Below are 20,254 nucleotides of genomic sequence, written 5' to 3'. Positions count from 1 at the left end.
CCAGTAATGAGTCATTGGGCCCAGTAACGAGACATTGGGCCCAGTAACAGAAGCCGCAGCTCGACTCGCCAGTTAAGTTTAGGCAACTAAAAGAACTTGGTGAATGTTAGGATTATGGTTTGGGGTTAGGGTTTAAAAACGAGATCAAAACACAAGACACATCAGGTCTTGAACCAGGTCTCTCACATGAGAAAGTTAGCAGTCTCCTATAGCAGCTGAACAAACATCACATTCTAAACATTTTAAAGATGTTTTTGTTCAACTACAACGTCTTTGGGCTGTGGACCAACGTCACTATGTCACATGTTGTGTGATACTGGCTCGCCATTTCTGCATCTGTGGCTTGACTCAGCACTACACTAATAGTGCCGTACAGTACAGTGCAGTACAAAAAGGGAAAATCCGCGCCTCAGCCGACGAACGTTGCAGACTGGTGCTTCTCAGACCAGAGACAACTGATTCAAATTGAGAGATGAGATCTGGAGCAAGCAGTCAATTTTAGCAAATTTAATAGGTGCAACAAATAATGACTAACGTTTCGACACTAAACGTGTCTTCCTCAGAGTCAAAACGACAATACAGTACAGTACAGTACAGTGCAGTACAATACAGTGAGTACAGTACAGTGCAGTACAATACAGTGAGTACAGTACAGTGCAGTACAATACAGTGAGTACAGTACAGTACAGTACAATACAGTGCAATACAGTACAGTACAATACAGTACAGTACAGTACAATAAAGTACAGTACAATACAATACAGTACAATACAGTACAGTACAATACTGTACAGTACAGTACAGTACAATACAGTACAATACAGTGCAGTACAGTACAATACAGTACAGTACAGTACAATACAGTGCAGTACAGTACAATACAGTACAGTACAATACAGTGCAGTACAATACAGTACAGTACAATACAGTACAGTACAATACAGTACAGTACAGTACAATAAAGTACAGTACAATACAATACAGTACAGTACAATACAGTACAGTACAATACTGTACAGTACAGTACAGTACAATACAGTACAATACAGTGCAGTACAGTACAATACAGTACAGTACAGTACAATACAGTGCAGTACAGTACAATACAGTACAGTACAGTACAATACAGTACAGTACAATACAGTGCAGTACAATACAGTACAGTACAATACAGTACAGTACAATACAGTGCAGTACAATACAGTACAGTACAATACAGTACAATACAATACAGTACAGTACAGTACAGTACAATACAGTGCAGTACAATACAATACAGTGCAGTACAGTACAGTACAGTACAGTACAATACAGTGCAGTACAGTACAGTACAATACAGTACAGTACAATACAGTACAGTACAATACAGTACAGTACAGTACAGTACAGTACAATACAGTACAGTACAATACAGTACAGTACAATACAGTACAGTACAGTACAATACAGTACAATACAGTACAGTACAATACAGTACAGTACAATACAGTACAATACAGTACAATACAGTACAATACAGTACAGTACAGTACAATACAGTACAGTACAATACAGTACAGTACAGTACAATAAAGTACAGTACAATACAATACAGTACAGTACAATACAGTACAGTACAATACAGTACAGTACAGTACAGTACAATACAGTACAATACAGTACAGTACAGTACAATACAGTACAGTACAGTACAATACAGTACAGTACAGTAGCTACAGCACTGTATAAGACAGTAGGCTACAGTACATTTACAGGACAATTATTCCACCACTTTCTATAGGACACACAGTAACAAGCCTCTCTACAAATATGACCCAAAACATTTGACCCAATTCTGCCTTAATATTGACACCGTTTTTATTTCAAAGCAGTTACTAAGCAGTTAATAAAATAAAAAAATACAATATAGGAAAAATAGCAAGTATCTCATAAAATGATAACAGCACTGGAAACTGTACAGTGATGTAAAACCGCAAGGGAAGGCAGGAAATGAGCAAACTTCAATGATGCTAAACACTCCTTTAAAGTTTGACCCACATTTTGCAAACAGATGATATAAACTGTGATGTAAAACATGTTATATACTGAGAGACAGCAGCTGTTACAGATGATATAAACTGTGCTGTAAACATGTTATATACTGAGAGACCGCAGCTGTAACAGATGATATAAACTGTGTTGTAAACATGTTATATACTGAGAGACAGCAGCTGTTACAGATGATATAAACTGTGCTGTCAACATGTTATATACTGAGAGACAGCAGCTGTAACAGATTATATAAACTGTGCTGTAAACATGTTATATACTGAGAGACAGCAGCTGTTACAGATGATATAAACTGTGCTGTAAACATGTTATATACTGAGAGACAGCAGCTGTTACATATGATATAAACTGTGCTGTAAACATGTTATATACTGAGAGACAGCAGCTGTTACAGATGATATAAACAGTGCTGTAAACATGTTATATACTGAGAGACAGCAGCTGTTACAGATGATATAAACTGTGCTGTAAACATGTTATATACTGAGAGACAGCAGCTGTTACAGATGATATAAACTGTGCTGTTTAAACATGTTATATACTGAGAGACAGCAGCTGTAACAGATGATATAAACTGTGCTGTAAACATGTTATATACTGAGAGACAGCAGCTGTTACAGATGATATAAACTGTGCTGTAAACATGTTATATACTGAGAGACAGCAGCTGTAACAGATGATATAAACTGTGCTGTAAACATGTTATATACTGAGAGACAGCAGCTGTAACAGATGATATAAACTGTGCTGTAAACATGTTATATACTGAGAGACAGCAGCTGTAACAGATGATATAAACTGTGCTGTCAACATGTTATATACTGAGAGACAGCAGCTGTAACGGATGATATAAACTGTGCAGTAAACATGTTATATACTGAGAGACAGCAGCTGTAACAGATGATATAAACTGCTGTAAACATGTTATATACTGAGAGACAGCAGCTGTTACAGATGATATAAACTGTGCTGTAAACATGTTATATACTGAGAGACAGCAGCTGTAACAGATGATATAAATTGTGCAGTAAACATGTTATATACTGAGAGACAGCAGCTGTAACAGATGATATAAACTGTGCAGTAAACATGTTATATACTGAGAGACAGCAGCTGTAACAGATGATATAAACTGTGCTGTAAGCATGTTATATACTGAGAGACAGCAGCTGTAACAGATGATATAAGCTGTGCTGTAAACATGTTATATACTGAGAGACAGCAGCTGTTACAGATGATATAAACTGTGCTGTAAACATATTATATACTGAGAGACAGCAGCTGTTACAGATGATATAAACTGTGCTGTTTAAACATGTTATATACTGAGAGACAGCAGCTGTAACAGATGATATAAGCTGTGCTAAAATCTTATATACTGAAAGACAGCAGCTGTTACAGATGATATAAACTGTGCTGTAAACATGTTATATACTGAGAGACAGCAGCTGTTACAGATGATATAAACTGTGCTGTAAACATGTTATATACTGAGAGACAGCAGCTGTAACAGCTGATATAAGCTGTGCTAAAATAATATATACTGAAAGACAGCAGCTGTTACAGATGATATAAACTGTGCTGTAAACATGTTATATACTGAGAGACAGCAGCTGTTACAGATTATATAAACTGTGCTGTAAACCTGTTATATACTGAGAGACAGCAGCTGTAACAGATGATATAAACTGTGCTGTAAACATGTTATATACTGAGAGACAGCAGCTGTTACAGATGATATAAACTGTGCTGTAAACATGTTATATACTGAGAGACAGCAGCTGTAACAGATGATATAAACTGTGCTGTAAACATGTTATATACTGAGAGACAGCAGCTGTAACAGATGATATAAACTGTGCTGTAAACATGTTATATACTGAGAGACAGCAGCTGTAACAGCAGCTGATGCAGGTCTCTAAATATACTAATGCACTTATAGGTAAATATTGAACAAGGGGCTTTAACAAAGCTGTTATTAATGAGGAACTGTCACACCTTCTTCTCACAGATCCAGCGCTCCTTTCCGTTATGACATGACCAGTCACTCCACTTGTTCAAAGGGTCATGATAATAAATAGACAGCCAAGCACAGTCCTGCTGGTCACCATAACTATCAGGCTCCCCCTCCCTCCAGTACCTGAAACAGAGGAGGACAAGGAGTCAAACCCTGTGGTGAAGACATGGTCCATACTGTAGCTACAGTGACTCTGGAAGTCTCACACCAATGAGTCAGAACAAATGTGATCAGGTCTTACGCTGTGGTCAGAGGTGATCCATCCACCCATCTCCAGGTCCCTTCTGTCTCTCTGTCTGTCAGACCAATCCACACAGTCCTGCCTAGTCCAATCAGGAATTCCTGTTTGTGGAGACAGAACTAGAGGGTTCACGCTCAACGCACGCAGGCACGCACGCATTCACTCACACACACACACACACACACACACACACACACACACACACACACACACACACACACACACACCTGTTCCTCTCTGCTGTTGATGATCACCAGATCAGCTCCTCTCTTCAGACAGTCCTGTCTGCTCTTTTCCCAGGTTTTCAGCTCAGCAGGAGAGATGTAGTACCACTTAGAGTCAAATCTAGTCCAACAATTAGACCTTTGGGCTGCGACAAATCAACACAACACAACAAAACATGTATGTTAATGATCACACTCACACATAAAATAATAACTATGTGAACTGCTTTCATTTAATGATATCATTTAACTTATTCTGATCAACATTTACTCACTCTGGTTACACACTCCCAGCATGGTCTGTAACTGGTCTCTCTCTTCAGTCAGGATGTTGTAACTGGTCTGTAACAGCTCAAGCTTCTGCACATCTGAATTATCTGAAAGCAGTTGTCAGAGAAAACCATGTTCCTTGAATTAGTCCTTCTAGGTTGGAGGAATTGAGATATCTGCTTCTCTTGGCAGTGACCAAACATAAGGAATTGAAAATAGAAAGACACTCACGCACGATGAGACGCAGAGAGACGTTGAGAGCAGCTTGTGTAGCACATAGCAGCCCAAAGCTCACCAAGACCAGCTTGTAAACATTTCCCTCTGTGGAACCAACATTCACATGTAGGACAGCAGCTCACAAAACCATTTCACTGCTCACTGCTGTTTAGAAGATGTATCAAGCTAAATGTGACATCTTCAAATCATCTTCTCATATTTTTCCAACACAGTCTCACAGACAAATGTAAAATAGCAAAGTTTTGGACCAACGTTGCTATGTTACAATTTCGGCTCCAAAATTGTAAAATGGTAACGTTCTGAGATTTTAGGGTTAGGGTTAGGGTAGGGGGAGGGGTTAGAAACGGAAAATCTCCGTAAATCACGCCCACCCCTGTAGAAACGTACGTTACCATTTTACAATTTTGGAGCCGAAATTGAACATTAGAACATTTTGTCCATTTTAAAGTAAAATGCTTCAATCTGGTGCACTTTGAGAGCAAAATTAAGAGGCTAGATCTATAAAGAACTACAGACATCATGTTAGATTAATATCCTCTTTACTGTGCTGTTGCTTTACAATGATACAAAAATAAATGTCTCCCCACATAATATATATTCTGCATACATACATGCAGCATACTGCTCAATTAAATACAATGGCCCATCTACACAAACATCACTTACAGGGGAGTTACTTACCCATTCACTTCAATAGAACGTCCCCAAAGTCTAGCCCCAATCTAGCCCCAATGCAAAATGTGAACGTTGTGGTGAGTTATGTCTCTTCCTTCTATATAGCACACAGAGAGGAAGCAAATTGTTGCATTTGTGATCAACTGTCATATATCATGTTATTTATGAGGGCTTTAAAACATCAATGACAGATGAATAGATCTGGGGGCCGGGGCTATTTCTCTTTTTTTTTTTTTTTTTATGACCTCGGTGTCCTCAATGGTAGCTACGGGCCTCATTGTAACATAGCAACGTTGCTCCAAAAACATTGCTATTTAAAAAAAAAAAAGAGATCGGGTTGTATTTTTCTTACCATGTCTCTTGGCTACGCGCTGATGCCTCTCAGCAGAATTAGCCATCATGGGATGATCCTCGTCGATCTCAGTTATTTCAAGTTCCTCTCGTCGGGCACGATGAGCAGACCTCGCCATGCTGCAGCTCTCTCTGCTTGTGACTTCTGCTTCTGTGGCTTGACTCTATATGTTCCTCAGAACTCTGTCAGCATTTGCGTCAATCACACCTCTAGACGGCACTAAGACATGGCAGTTATGGGTAACTCACACCTCTAGACCACACTAACGCACATAGCTTTGGGGACTAGTTTGAAGTGGGGGGTGCTGTAGAGATGACGCTCCACACACGTAACGTTGGCTACTGGCTCATGGAACCAGATTTACATCATAAATGATGATGATGATAAAATAGCGACAGACGCTGGTCGTTCACTCGCAAATCAAAAGTAAGCTACACACACAACAGGTCAACAGCAGCTGGACACTGGCTCATAAAACAACCAGATTGACTTGATATAAAACAACGTCCACACAGCGACCACCCACTCACTATGCTCACTATACTCACTATACCACCCACACTATACTCACACAGCAGCTGATATGTCACCGTGTGCCTTTACGCACAGCCACCGCCACGTCATCAACCACTGGCTGTGTGTGTGTGTGTCTGTGTGTGTGTGTGTGTGTGTGTGTGTGTGTGTGTGTGTGTGTGTGTGTGTGCCTGCGTGTGTGTGTGTGTGTGTGTGTGTGCCTGTGTGTGTGCCTGTGTGTGTGTGTGTGTGCGTGTGTGTGTGTGCCTGTGTGCCCCTGTGTGTTAGGGAGCTGGAGCGACTCATGAGAGAGCAGGAGGAGAAGAAGCAACAGGAGGAGATGGAGAAGCTGAGAGAAGAAGAGGAGTTGAAGAAGAAGAGTAAGAAGGGCGGAAAGAGAGACAGCAAAGAGGACGTGTCGGGGAAGAAGAGCCTGCAGGGAGGGAAGCAGGTCTGAGATGCTGATAAGACATCCCATTCAATCTCTCATCTCCCATCTGTTCATCAACACACACACACACACACACACACACACACACACACACACACACACACACACACACCTATACTGTTCATACACACAGTCTGCCATTTAGTGATCTTGGAATGGGTTTCCTCCTCTCCTCTCCAGTCGGCAGTGGCATTGGATGGTCAGAAGATGGTTGGAAGGACTCTATCTGAGTTGTCTATCTGTAACAACTCCAAAGAGTCACCAACAGAGGCCAGCAGAGACCGACGCAATTCCTGTGAAGGTGCCAACAGCTACTATGAATCCCAATATTCTTTGATGTCTGGTATCTTAAATGATAGTGTAAGATCTCAACAGCTAACACACAAAAGGGCAAACCTACGTATGTATCATGTATCTTCTCTTTTTCATTTTCCATTTTCTTGCTGTCAGGCCGGCATATTTGGCACATGGGTACCGGCAGAGGTCCCGAGCTGTCCAAGCAGACAGTGACACAGACAGATTTTTAAAATTAGGTCATTAAGGCCAATTAAAAGACCGGTAATCAACCCACTTTGTATCATATATCATCTCGGTAATATAAGCACATGGGCAGTGTTTTATCTTCTCTGTCTGTTTACCCTATGGAGAAAAATGCTCCTGCTCCTTTTGGTCAACTTTAGGAGTGAAGTAGCACTTCGTAGAGGAGATCCCTCTATAATAATAATAATAATACATCGGATTTATATAGCGCTTTTCCAAATGCTCAAAGACGCTTCACAATACAAAACAATATAATACCATAACTTAAGAATAGAGAAGAAAAATAAAGAAAATAAATAAAAGGTGAGAGAGGAAGGAGTTCATGGGTTGAAAGCAAGGGTGAAAAGGTGGGTTTTGAGGGCGTGTTTAAATGATGACAGAGTGTCTGCTTGACGGATATGGCTGGGGAGGGCGTTCCAGAGGGCGGGGTTAGCTGCAGCGAAGGCCCTGTCGCCCCAGGTCCGGAGCTTCGTTCTGGTGGTTTGGAGGAGGTTAGCATCTGCGGACCTGAGGCGACGGGTAGGCGTGTGGAGGTGAAGGAGGTCAGAGAGATAGGAGGGGGCCAGGTTGTTGAGGGCTTTGAAGGTGATGAGTAATAATTTGAATTGAATCCTGTACGTGATGGGGAGCCAGTGGAGATCGTGGAGGATGGCGGTGAAAACACGGATTGACGTGATATCACGGAAAAGGGTTAATGGTAGCTACAAGCTACTGTACATGTAGAGGGTGCCCAATACGTCGATCGCGATCGACCGGTCGATCACGAAGGTAGTGTGGTAGATCGCATGGCATTGAGGGGAAGATTTTTTTTTTTTTTTTTTTTTTACATAGTGCCGTAGTGAGGATGGATGATAGGCTAATAGGCCCATTTGCCACTTGATTGACGTACAGGTAGCCAGTCAGATCTCATCTATACTGCGCATGCAAAAGTTAGCAGCCTATCATCCATCCTCACTATGGCATTTGCCACTTGATTGACGTACAGGTGCGCCAGTCAGATCTCGCTGTGGCAGCCAAGTTTGTAAATAAATATGTTTGGTAGATCACTTTGACTTGGTCATTTTAAAAGTAGCTCCCAAGCTGAAAAAGTGTGGGCACCCCTGATGTAGATGTTTGTTTCTTACAGAATTCTGTTTTAAAACGTGTCATGTGTCCTCTTTGCTAATACAGTGGTTCAAAACAAGGAGAATGACGAGGCACAAAAGAAGACAAAAGAGACCAAGGCAGAGTCTCCTCAACCTACAAACCAGTTGGAGGAGAAAGAACTGGTGAGTTTACTGGTATGGTTTTTTTGAGTTGGCAGTTTGACTGATCTGCTGATTGGCTATCACATTGAAAAATCATGATTTAATTTCACTAAGGCGTCGCAGTGACAGTTTGGAGGAATAGATCTCAATTCTGATTTGAATGATGCTTACTCGATAGCTCTATGTCGAGAGAGAGATGGCCAGCCAGAAGAATAGATCACAACCTTTAACCCATTGATACCTGATGCAGCATTTGCGTGTATATCCCTCATTTGTGTGTGTATCCCTTTAAGACCGCGAACTGCGTCACGCGGTTCACGGTCTTAAAGGGATACACACACAAATGCTGCATCAGGTATCAAACTAATATCATAGTTGTTAACCTTTCTTCTTCTCCTTGCTCCTCCAGCCCCAGGGCAGGGAGGACAAGCTGCTGTCTCGGTTCCATGCCTATGAGCAGGAACAGGTCCAGCTGGGCCACATCCTCCAGTACTGGGACCGGGCCCAGAGCCTACTGCTGGTCCCACTGCCCACTGCTGAAGTCCTGCTGGCACCAGAGGACGTCCTCCCAGAGAAACAGGTGATTAAGAGGGTTGGTTGGTTGGTGGTCAGGTACTGTAAATTATTGTTGTCAATTTTCATGTTCTCTCAAATCTACAAACTGCTGCCTACCACTGTGCCATTAACACACTAATGGTACAATCCTTCTTCCAAATAGAAACAAAACGGTTTTCTATTGGAGATTGTTTTCTTTTCATTCTCACATTGAGTAAATCAAGTTCAAACCATACATGTTCTCACAACTTCTCAGAAGTTTGAGAGTGACATAAGCACCCAGGTGTAGCCAAAAAGACATTGGTATTTTGGTAGTCCAGCATGTTTCTATCTATACCCAGAGCACAATTTAAACAGGCATGAAGTAGATTTCATCTTCCTTGTTGGTCATTTCTTTTTACATACACTTTACGTGTTAACTCATTGAGTGCCATGGACGTCGAAGGACGTCCAATTAAATAGTGACGTAGAGTGCCATGGACGTCGAAAGACGTCCAATGCGTTTTTTGACGGTGGGGCATCGATCAAAGCCCCCTGCATCTCCTGTCCAATTATTGTAGGTATTGAAGGTGTATAACCTATTTTACGGACTCATTAGGTGGCGACAGTGCTTGCTCGGTGCAGTCCAGATTAGAGACAGGTCCGAGAAACAGCCTAAAAGCCGTGGATCAAAGACAAACCGATGCATGCTCCCAGAGCCATTTGCTCTGTCGCGGGAGCTGACATTGGCTCCGAACAGGAGTCAATCCGCGCTCACAACTGAGCCCCTCTGTCCCTGTCTGTCTGTCTGTCTGTCTGTATAGTTTCTCCACCCGATTAGCAGCCAGGAAAGCAGCCCCTGACGCCAAACCATTCAGCAATCCGGGTTGGCTCTTCCCTGCTGTGGCGCTGAGAGCCGACAGCAGCACACAAACGCAGCACTCCGAAAATATAATGGTTGCGTGAGGCTGTGTGCAGTGTGGGGAGGAGTTTACGGGGGGAGGGGGGGAGGGGGGTGGGTCACGCAGGGCATCACACAACAACTACGTCACTACATCAGAAAATATTATCTTCAGACTCAGTGAATGTGCTTGAAATGCTGCATTTCACAAAAGGCGGATTATCTCAGCTAATAATTTGAAAAGCCTGAAAACGCTGAAAACAACCTATCTTCTCCGGCTCATAACTAAAGAACGGAAAATGGTATCAATAAACTTTTTTTTGCTGATGATACAATAGAGCCAGCTCGTTCTTGTGCGTGTTCGGTGTTTACATAGTAATATCACACAATATTCTGTGGGCCTCGAGAAATCACTGAAAACGCTCTGAAAACTCTGGCACTGGGAGCATCCGTTCTCCAAAAGTGGCTGGCACTCAATGAGTTAAAGGAACAGTTCACCCAAAAATGAGACTTCTGTCATCATCTAGTCCCCCTCATGCCAGTTGAAACACAGGTGACGTTTGTCGATATAACACACAGGGAGGTTGTCAGCACAACTCTGAAGTTACCATTGACTTCAGTTGTACAGAAGTCTGCTTTTCTCTAAATGTGTGTTATATGGACAAACTTCACTTGCATTTCAACTGGCATGAGGGGGAGTAGATAATAATAATAATAATAATAATAATAATAATAATAATAATAATAATAATAATAATAATACATTCGACTTATATAGCGCTTTTCTAGGTACTAAAAGTCGCTTTACACACAGAGTAAAATCATTTAATAAGTACAATTGTAATAGTAAAATAAATAGAAAATGAGTGATGGGGTTAGCAGGAGAAGGTGAGTGTGAAGAGGTGGGTCTTGAGGGCCTGTTTGAAAGATGGTGTTTGCTTGACGGATGTGGATGAGGAGAGTGTTCCAGAGGGAGGGTGCAGCGACTGAGAAGGCCCTGTCGCCCCAGGTCCGGAGCTTGGTCCTGGGAATCTTCAAGCAGTTGGTGTCTCCAGACCTGAGGCTGCGAGTGGGGGTGTGGCGGGGGAGGAGATCGGAGAGGTAGGGGGGGGGGGGCAGGTTGTTTAGGGCTTTCTAAGTGATGAGTAGTATTTTGAAGTTGATCCTATATTTGACTGGGAGCCAGTGGAGGTCATGAAGGACAGGGGTGATATGGTCTGGCGGGTGGAGGTGAGGAGGCGGGCAGCAGAGTTCTGAACATATTGAAGTTTATTGAGGATTTTGTTGGGTGAGCCGTAGAGGATGCTATTGCAGTAGTCAAGTCTGGAGGTTATGAGGGCATGGATGAGGGTTTCAGTGGAGGGAGGTCATTTCCAGACGGAGAGGAGCAAGATGATGACAGAAGTTTCATGAGGGGCACCCTGTGTGGCAGCCTGCCGCCATCGGTGTATGAATGGGTGAATGTAGACTATCTACTGATTGTAAAGCGCTTTGGATAAAAGCGCTATATAAATGCAGGCCATTTAGCATTTACCATTCATTTTTCAATGAACTGTTCCTTCAACTGTAGCTATCTGCTTTAAGGAAAGCAGATTCCCATATTGCATTTGAATGAATGAACCACACACTGAAGAAGTCTTAGAATGACTACAGCTACCATTTTGAACCCCAGTGATCTTCTCCATCATCAACCTCCATATACAGACTCCAGTCGGCAAGAGGACCAAGAGAGAACGAGAGAGGGAGAAGCAGGAGAAGGAGAAGCAGAAGGCAGATATGGCCGAAGCCAAGATGGCGTCTCCGATGCCCCCTGCAGGCGAGGGAGCCGTGGCAGGAGTGAAGGACTCTCCCACAGACATGGTCCCTCACATTGTACTGAAGACAACAGGGAAAGAGGATCCCAGTGCCACAGAGCTGCTGAAAGGCAGCACACTGCCCCCACTGGAGGAGGTGCAGTACTACACCATACTGTACTTTTGTTTCCCTTCATTGTCTCCTCTCCGTCTGGAGACGTCTGGTACCAACTAACTGTCGGATTCTGTTCTTTGCAGCTGAACACTGATGAGTTATTTATGATCACTTCCAGTCACAACTTCTACCATTGTACCGTCTTTTTCTTCCTTCACATCTGATCAACTCCTCTCCTTCCACTGAATATTCTGAGCCTTATTATGTATCCACAGTTTCTCATCAATTTATCATCTCTTCCTTATCCATCTCCTCCCCTCCGGGTCTCCTCAGGTGTTGGATGGTTTGGGTTTGGGTCCTAGTGGCCCACCCATTCCTCCTCCAATCACGTTCTCCATGGTTCCTTTCCCCAAGAAGAGGGCAGAGCCTAGTGGTCAACTGATCTGCGACTGTTTCACCTTCCTAGCTCCTTTGAACCCAGAGGAACATGGTGATGAGATGAAAGATGCAGACGGTGAGGCCAAAACACAGTCAAAGGTACGGTAATCAATGCCCAAATTCACAAACCATATTACACAGAAGTGCACCTAAACATGCACATACACTCTCTGAAATAGCATATTGCTCATGCAATATTTTTGTGCACAATTTTGCATTATATAAAAGCTATAAATAAAGTAAAAAAAACATGCACACACACGTCTCACACACACACACGCACACACACACACACACACACACATGCACGCGCACGCACACACACACACACACACACACACACACACAGAAAAAGGAAATTAGCATAAATGAGATGTATTTATCTAGCAGTTTAACATCAATAACTCATTACCACGTTAATTTGGAAACACGCATTCAGTGTTTATTTGTGTGTGTTTGTGTGTACGTGTGTGCGTGTGTGTGTGTACGTGTGTGTGTGTGTGTGTCTGTGTTTGTGTGTACGGGTGGGTTTGCTTCTACACACTACAGGAGGAGGTGGTCGCAAGTCCTTCTAGAAGTCGCAGCAAGAAGGAGGGTGCAGTGACAAAAGACAAGAAGGACAGAGACAGTCAGGACAAGAAGGACAGAGACAGTCAGAGGAGCAGGAGACAAACTTCAGCCAAGAGAGGAGGGAAGAGCTTGGACCGTTCCCACTCTCCTCCTGCCACCTCTCTCTCTGACTGCAGTGAACAAGTTCAACTCTCACAGCATGAACGCAGACAGAGGTAAGGGAATAATATATACACACAGACACACACACACACACACACACACACACACACACACACACACACACACACACAGAAAGACAAATGTGTTTATTTGTATTACCGATATTTCCTCTATTTTGTGGGCGTGTGTGTGTGTGTGTGTGTGTGTGTGCGCGTGTCCGTGTGTGCACTACAGGCTTACAACGTTCCGCTGGGTGGTACCAGCCAACAGTGAGGTAGTTCTGAAGGTCTGGTTCCACTCAGACTCCCCAGGGAAGTTTGTCCAGATGCTCAACTTTGAGCTGCTGGGCACCAAGATACACTATCAGCTCCTCTGTAGAGGAATCTGCACCTATCCCTCCATCTGCAGAGACTACACGTCAGTCAACATCCCATAATGTTTACAATGAAGACAGAGAGGAAGGGGGGCTATTACAAATACAAATGGTTCTGTCTACACTAAAGTTAACCAAAACGTACATTTGAAGTAGCCTAGTTACTCTACATTCTTACTAGAACTGATCATGGAATGGTCCCAGGAGCAAACCTGGGCCTCAGAACCTCATCACCCTCACCCACATATCTACAAACTAGTCATTAATACATACAGTATCTATTTTGGGGGGGGGGAAACATTACGATTCAATAACCCCTCAATAGCTCTCAAATTTGCAGGATCCAGTCTATACAAGGTATGAATTGTTGTTATTAATTATTGAAAGTACCAATCACCTGATCTGGTTTTCCCAGGACTCTTTTTGGCCTGACTAAGACGGTGCCTCAGGTGAAAGAAGGGCTCCAGAAGACGTACGTAGTCAAACCCGGCTACTTTGAGTTTGGACCACTACTCTGTGGCAAGACCAGAGACAGGTGAGAGAGGCAAGGAGGGTGTTGATTGGTTGCAGTGTGTGCCCTGTATGTTTCTATGGGCTCACCTGTGTGTGTGTGTGTGTGTGTGTGTGTGTGTGTGTGTGTGTGTGTGTGTGTGTGTGTGTGTGTGTGTGTGTGTGCGTGCGTGCGTGCGTGCGTGCGTGCGTGCGTGCGTGCGTGCGTGCGTGCGTGTGTGTGTGCATGTGTAGGTACAAGGAGAGGAAGTACCTGGAGAACACAGAGACACTGGTGATCCACAACAAGTCTGCTGTAGAGGCAGAGGTCCAGTTCAGTTTCCAGCATGACATCAAAGCCAGCACATATCTACTGGACCCTCCAGCCATGACCCTGAAACCTGAGCAGAAGCAGGTGAGTAGGAGGCTCATGTGATGATGATGATGATGATGATGATGAGGCTCATGTGCTTGTTTTGCCTCTTCTGTCTCTCTCCTAAATGTTGTAGTGGCCAGTTTCTTTCATTGTGTTATAGTAGTGGCCAGTTCTGGATCAGAGTGAAGACTGATAGCAATGCGACTGGTCTTTTATATCATACTAAAATCGGGCTAAAATAGGGAAGTGGTGTCCAAAAACGTCCATTCCATTTTCTAGCTGCTATAGCATAGCATCCCAAATGGGTGTTGATCCACGGCTAATTCCATAGTCAATATGGTGAAATAGGCAATAAAATGTTCACAGGCAATTTTGACTGACAATTTTGGACAGTTTGTGGAATGAAAACCGATGACGCTAGGCTAGACAAATTGCTGCAATCTCAATTATCAAGTCTTTACTTGGGAAAGGTGATTTCCTCATTCTTATACATGTGTGAACAATGTTGCCTGGCTGTTCACCTGGGGTGGATTGTGTGTGTGTGTGTGTGTGTGTGTGTGTGTGTGTGTGTGTGTGTGTGTGTGTGTGTGTGTGTGTGTGTGTGTGTGTGTGTGTGTGTGTGTGTGTGTGTGTGTGTGTGTGTGTCTCTCCGTGTGCGCGCGTGTGTGTGTCCGTGTGCACGCATGCGTACAGTATGTGTTCCCCACCCCCTCTGTTAACAGTGCTATAATAAACCTGTGAAGGTTTTCATAGTCATCAGGCATGGTCATTGCCTTAATGGTAACAGCAATGAACAGATGGAATGAATGCATCACTATCTTGAGTAACTGTCTGCTCGTACTAGAGCCTAGCCTACAGAAGACCTTCCAGGGACTGACCGGGTTGAGAACATGTGGTTCTCCCTCAACATGTGATGACTTTTAATAGCAGCATGTGTTCATGTGCTCCTCTAGGAGCTGACAGTGTGGGCTTACCCCACCAGCCTCATGTGTTCATGTGCTCCTCTAGGAGCTGACAGTGTGGGCTTACCCCACCAGCCTCATGTGTTCATGTGCCCCTCTAGGAGCTGACAGTGTGGGCTTACCCCACCAGCCTCATGTGTTCATGTGCTCCTCTAGGAGCTGACAGTGTGGGCTTACCCCACCAGCCTCATGTGTTCATGTGCCCCTCTAGGAGCTGACAGTGTGGGCTTACCCCACCAGCCTCATGTGTTCATGTGCCCCTCTAGGAGCTGACAGTGTGGGCTTACCCCACCAGCCTCATGTGTTCATGTGCCCCTCTAGGAGCTGACAGTGTGGGCTTACCCCACCAGCCTCATGTGTTCATGTGCCCCTCTAGGAGCTGACAGTGTGGGCTTACCCCACCAGCCTCATGTGTTCATGTGCTCCTCTAGGAGCTGACAGTGTGGGCTTACCCCACCAGCCTGGGCCAAATAGAGGACAGTGTCGTGTGCTGCATCAAAGACAATCCAGAGCTGGTCACCATCCGGCTCTCCTGCTGGGGAGTTCGACCAGAGGTGGAGCTGGACTGCAAACACTTGCATTTTGATAGGATCTTGCTGCACAGGTACCAGAATACACAAATCTAAGGCAGAGACATTCTAAAGTTATAATCCTGCAATCATCTTCAAGGATTTTCACCACAAAGCACCAATAATTTTGGATTTATGATACCCAGAGAAGTCTAGTATTATAGGATGTTGAGACCTTCTTTGAACCTCTTCTCCAGGCAGCATAGCCGTAGTCTGACGCTGCAGAACAAGACAGCTCTGGCGGTATCCTGGAGAATCAGGGGTGTGGCCGAGCTGGGTGATGACTTCAGTGTGTCCCAGGATGAAGGCATCATCCTGCCAAACTCCTCTTTGCCCCTGCACTTCCACTTCAGGGCCACAAAGCCCCTCAACATCAAGAAGACCATACGTCTGGAGGTAAGATACATTCAGGACCACAAAGCCCCTCAACATCAACAAGACCATACGTCTGGAGGTAAGATATAGACAGGTCGAGGCAAAACTAGAAGTAGGCCTGTCTTTCAATATCTATTTGTGTGTGTGTATGTGCTTGTGTATTGTGTCTCAGGTAGCCGATGTGGAGAACATCCTTGGCATCGTGCACACTGAAAACATACAGATCACTACTGAAGCCTACGATGTGAAACTGGACATCACCGTTCCTAAAGGTAGTTATCGTAACAGCTCACAAACAAACTCAATGTTCAAAATGGAGGTTGAAAATGATGGTTAAACCTGATGGATTTTTGTCTGTCCTTACGTTGTTTGTGTTCAGGTAGACAGCTATCATTGCACACACACACAAAGACAATGGTTGTTCATTTTACATGACGTTTATATGGTTTATATTACATCCTGTTCCAGGAGCAGATAGCTGTCTGGACTTTGGGACAATCAAAGTCTTTGAAGATGCCAAGCTGTCGCTCAGCTTGAAGAACCATGGAAAATATGAAATATCCTACAAGTGAGTTAGAAATTCCAGGCCAATTCCTGAGTTACAGTAGCAAAACATTCACATATGCATCATTTCAGTTTTTGGCCTTGTATTCCATTGTACTTCAACATCCAAATGTTTTACTATTCTGATCCACAACTATTTGTAAAATGTTTAGCAAGCTGTATACTTTGAATATCAGGTAACTGATGCTCTACTGTAGCCCATGATGCATACATTTCATTCCTTTGCGCTGGTACTACTGTACTTTGTACTGGTACTACTGTACTTTGTACTGGTACTATTGTTAATGGGGAATGCACTGTATGTACACCTGCTCCCCATTGTTTTCCTGGCCCATTGTTATAAGAACTACTGTTATGAATCATGCTGTTATTGTTTCTACTGCTACTTGTCATTCTTTAGGTTTACACTGGAGCGGACAGACCCATCCCAGCCAAACCTAGCCTCCATTTTCACTGTTTCCCCGCAGTGTGGCACTCTGCTGCCCACAGACCGGCCCGCCACAGTACAGCTTCTCTCCAGAACCAACAAGGAAGTCTCTATTAGAGAGCAGTCTATCCTGCACTGCAAGGTCTGAGCCATACACTGTTCAAGATATAGGTGTAGGACATTCACTCCCATGTTAAAGACAGATTGATTGATTGATTGATTGATTGATTGATTGATTGATTGATCTATTATTTTTATCTAAGATATTAAAAAAGTGTACAACTGTATGAAAGCTGCATAATTTACTGCACGCTGCATTGCATACTACCTGTGTTTCAAATGGAAACATTTGAGTCAGGTGCCACTGTGTGAGAAGCTGTCTGAACTTTGTCTGCTGCAGGTGATTGAGCCTAGCATTGGAGATGGAGGAGAAACCATAGCCATCATTCCCATCAAGGTTTCAATCCAGTCCGTCTTCTCCAGGTTAGGACTTGATTCATACTGGATCTCATGGATGGGATATTTCAAGAAGCAATATTACAGATCTATTTCATGCTGACACAGATGTCATTGCATCCCTCACTCAACTTAAGCTTTTAGAGAACAGTGACAACAAGGTTAAATTGAGATTTTAAATATTTAAATATGCAGTTTATCATCACTTATATGACTTATTATCGACACAGTAAGCGTAATTAATGTATAGATATGAGCCAATAATGAGATTTGGCCCATGAACAAATGACAATAAATGTCTGTCTGGCCCTCCTCCAGGTACAAGATCACACCTGCGAGCGACATCAACTTTGGTCCGTTGGTCTATGGTTGCAAGAAGAGCCAGAGCTTCACCATCGAGAACAATGGCATCTTTGAGACCCGCTTCAGCATCTGCCGCATGATGAAGGAGCCCACACTCACACACATACAGTATGTTGTTGTTATTGACGGTTTTAACTTGACAACAGAAACATTCTAAAGTGAACCCCAACTCACTTCCTGTTGCAGTGTTTGTTAGTCAGGACTGACAGGACTGCTAGGACAGGACTGACAATTCAGTGAAAACCGTCTATAGTCTTAACAGCACGATTTTCCAGGGCAGGATACTCGCAATGTGCAATTCAATCCAAAAGTGTGGTAGCAGCTTCTGGTTAAAGAAGAAAAAATACATAGCAATATTTGTTATTACTTCAATGATGCTCTCCTGTTCAGATGTTGGCAATTAGCATGAAGAGGATCCAGAGAAGGGATTCTGAATCCAGTTGTTTGTTCGGTACCTGCGTATTTGCGCAGACAGCTCACTGAGGTGTGTTTTTATGTTGCAGTAGCAATGTACCCGGCGTTGGCCAGGTTAAATACTGTAGGAACAAAGAATCACAACTGCACTTTTGCTTGGCCGGATAGTGGTGTCCAGAGGGTTTCCAGGACTTTACAGATGGTTTCCAGGACTTTACAACCTGCCCATAATATTCCCCCGGATCACAAAATACACAAACAGTGTCCCTCACCTCCTCCTGGCCTTCTCTCTCCTCTGTCCCTGTGTCCTGCTCTCAGGGGTTTAGGTCCAGGTAAGAGGATGTCTCGAGAAAGCCACTCAGGGAAGCCAGCTGCTGTCGGTGGCAAACTGAACCGGGAGTCCATCCAGAAAGACATTGGCGTTACACAGGTGAGACACTACAGTATACTACACAGGTGAGACACTACAGTCTACTACAGGTGAGACAGTATACTACACAGGTGAGACACTACAGTATACTACAGGTGAGACAGTATACTACACAGGTGAGACACTACAGTATACTACAGGTGAGACAGTATACTACACAGGTGAGACACTACAGTATACTACACAGGTGAGACACTACTAATGGGGGGACATAGTAAACACTTGAGGTCATAATGAATCTATGACAAACATGCATGCAAGCGCGCACACACACACACACACACACACACACACACACATCATCATCATGACTTCATTGTCTCATCCTCACTTCCTGCCTGCAGAATCGTCTGACCACGGGGGTTTTCACGGTGGCTCCCTGCACAGGGACTCTGCTGCCGGGCTCTCAGCAGGTGGTCACGGTGGACTGCAGCGCTGAACAGCTGGGCAACTGCAACCAGTGTTTAGTCATTGACATCAACGACCGTGAGCCCTCAGACCAGCCTGGGGGCATACCTTACAGACTGGCGGCTGAGGTCTGCGTGCCAGGTGGGAGAAATATGACTTGTATGTGACTGCTATGCACAACAATACAGTAGTACTCACTGCCTTTAGCTGACTGTGCCTCTTCTTCCTCCTCTCTTGCTCTTTCCCTCTCAGGGATTGGGCTCGACTTGAGTTCCATCTTTGAGGAGCACTATCTGTGTCGCAACAGCAGCCTGCTCTCCTCTGAACAATTTAGCGGCGCCGAGGGCATTTACGTTCTGGAGGAGAGCAAGTTTCTCTTCAGCAAAGTCCTGGTGGGGCGCAGCGCCCAGGCCCGCTTCAAACTCACCAACAACAGCAAGGTGCCCTGCCTTCTCAGCCTGGCCGTCAAACCTGTTGGCACTAAGGTAAGCCTAGTGCAGCTCTGTGGAGACACATGCAGGTATACTATGGTTTGCTATAGATCAGTGGTTGCCAACCTTTTTTGTCTTATGTACCCCTTGAGTTGTTTTGCCATGTCAATATTACCCCCCTCACTCATGCCTGTTGATGATGCTCCTAAATTTGATCTATAACTTTTAGTGTAATATGCAGATGTACAAGTCAAGTCACCAGGCTCCCCTAAACCTGAGTCTGGAGCA

General features: G+C 43.9%; 1 protein-coding gene across 1 annotated transcript in view; it reads left to right on the top strand.

Annotated features, from left to right (window-relative positions):
* hydin (HYDIN axonemal central pair apparatus protein) overlaps positions 1-20,254 on the top strand; it is a gene marked incomplete at both ends in the record, with an annotated part of 89,581 nt that overhangs the window by 50,051 nt on the left and 19,276 nt on the right. The window contains 20 exons of the mRNA XM_083654157.1: positions 6,244-6,304; positions 7,210-7,330; positions 8,740-8,837; positions 9,226-9,408; positions 11,956-12,201; positions 12,493-12,696; positions 13,147-13,382; positions 13,564-13,746; positions 14,118-14,237; positions 14,447-14,606; positions 15,961-16,133; positions 16,296-16,494; positions 16,646-16,745; positions 16,942-17,041; positions 17,438-17,606; positions 17,865-17,947; positions 18,239-18,391; positions 19,016-19,127; positions 19,472-19,676; positions 19,788-20,020. Of these exons, the coding sequence (XP_083510283.1) occupies positions 6,244-6,304; positions 7,210-7,330; positions 8,740-8,837; positions 9,226-9,408; positions 11,956-12,201; positions 12,493-12,696; positions 13,147-13,382; positions 13,564-13,746; positions 14,118-14,237; positions 14,447-14,606; positions 15,961-16,133; positions 16,296-16,494; positions 16,646-16,745; positions 16,942-17,041; positions 17,438-17,606; positions 17,865-17,947; positions 18,239-18,391; positions 19,016-19,127; positions 19,472-19,676; positions 19,788-20,020 (3,139 nt within the window). The remainder of the gene's footprint in view (positions 1-6,243; positions 6,305-7,209; positions 7,331-8,739; positions 8,838-9,225; positions 9,409-11,955; positions 12,202-12,492; positions 12,697-13,146; positions 13,383-13,563; positions 13,747-14,117; positions 14,238-14,446; positions 14,607-15,960; positions 16,134-16,295; positions 16,495-16,645; positions 16,746-16,941; positions 17,042-17,437; positions 17,607-17,864; positions 17,948-18,238; positions 18,392-19,015; positions 19,128-19,471; positions 19,677-19,787; positions 20,021-20,254) is intronic.

Source organism: Poromitra crassiceps (genome assembly GCF_964638095.1).
Source record: "Poromitra crassiceps genome assembly, chromosome: 18".
NCBI lineage: Eukaryota > Metazoa > Chordata > Actinopteri > Beryciformes > Melamphaidae > Poromitra > Poromitra crassiceps.
The sequence above is the reverse complement of the archived record's forward strand: the minus strand, read 5'-3'. Positions and strand labels throughout refer to the sequence as shown.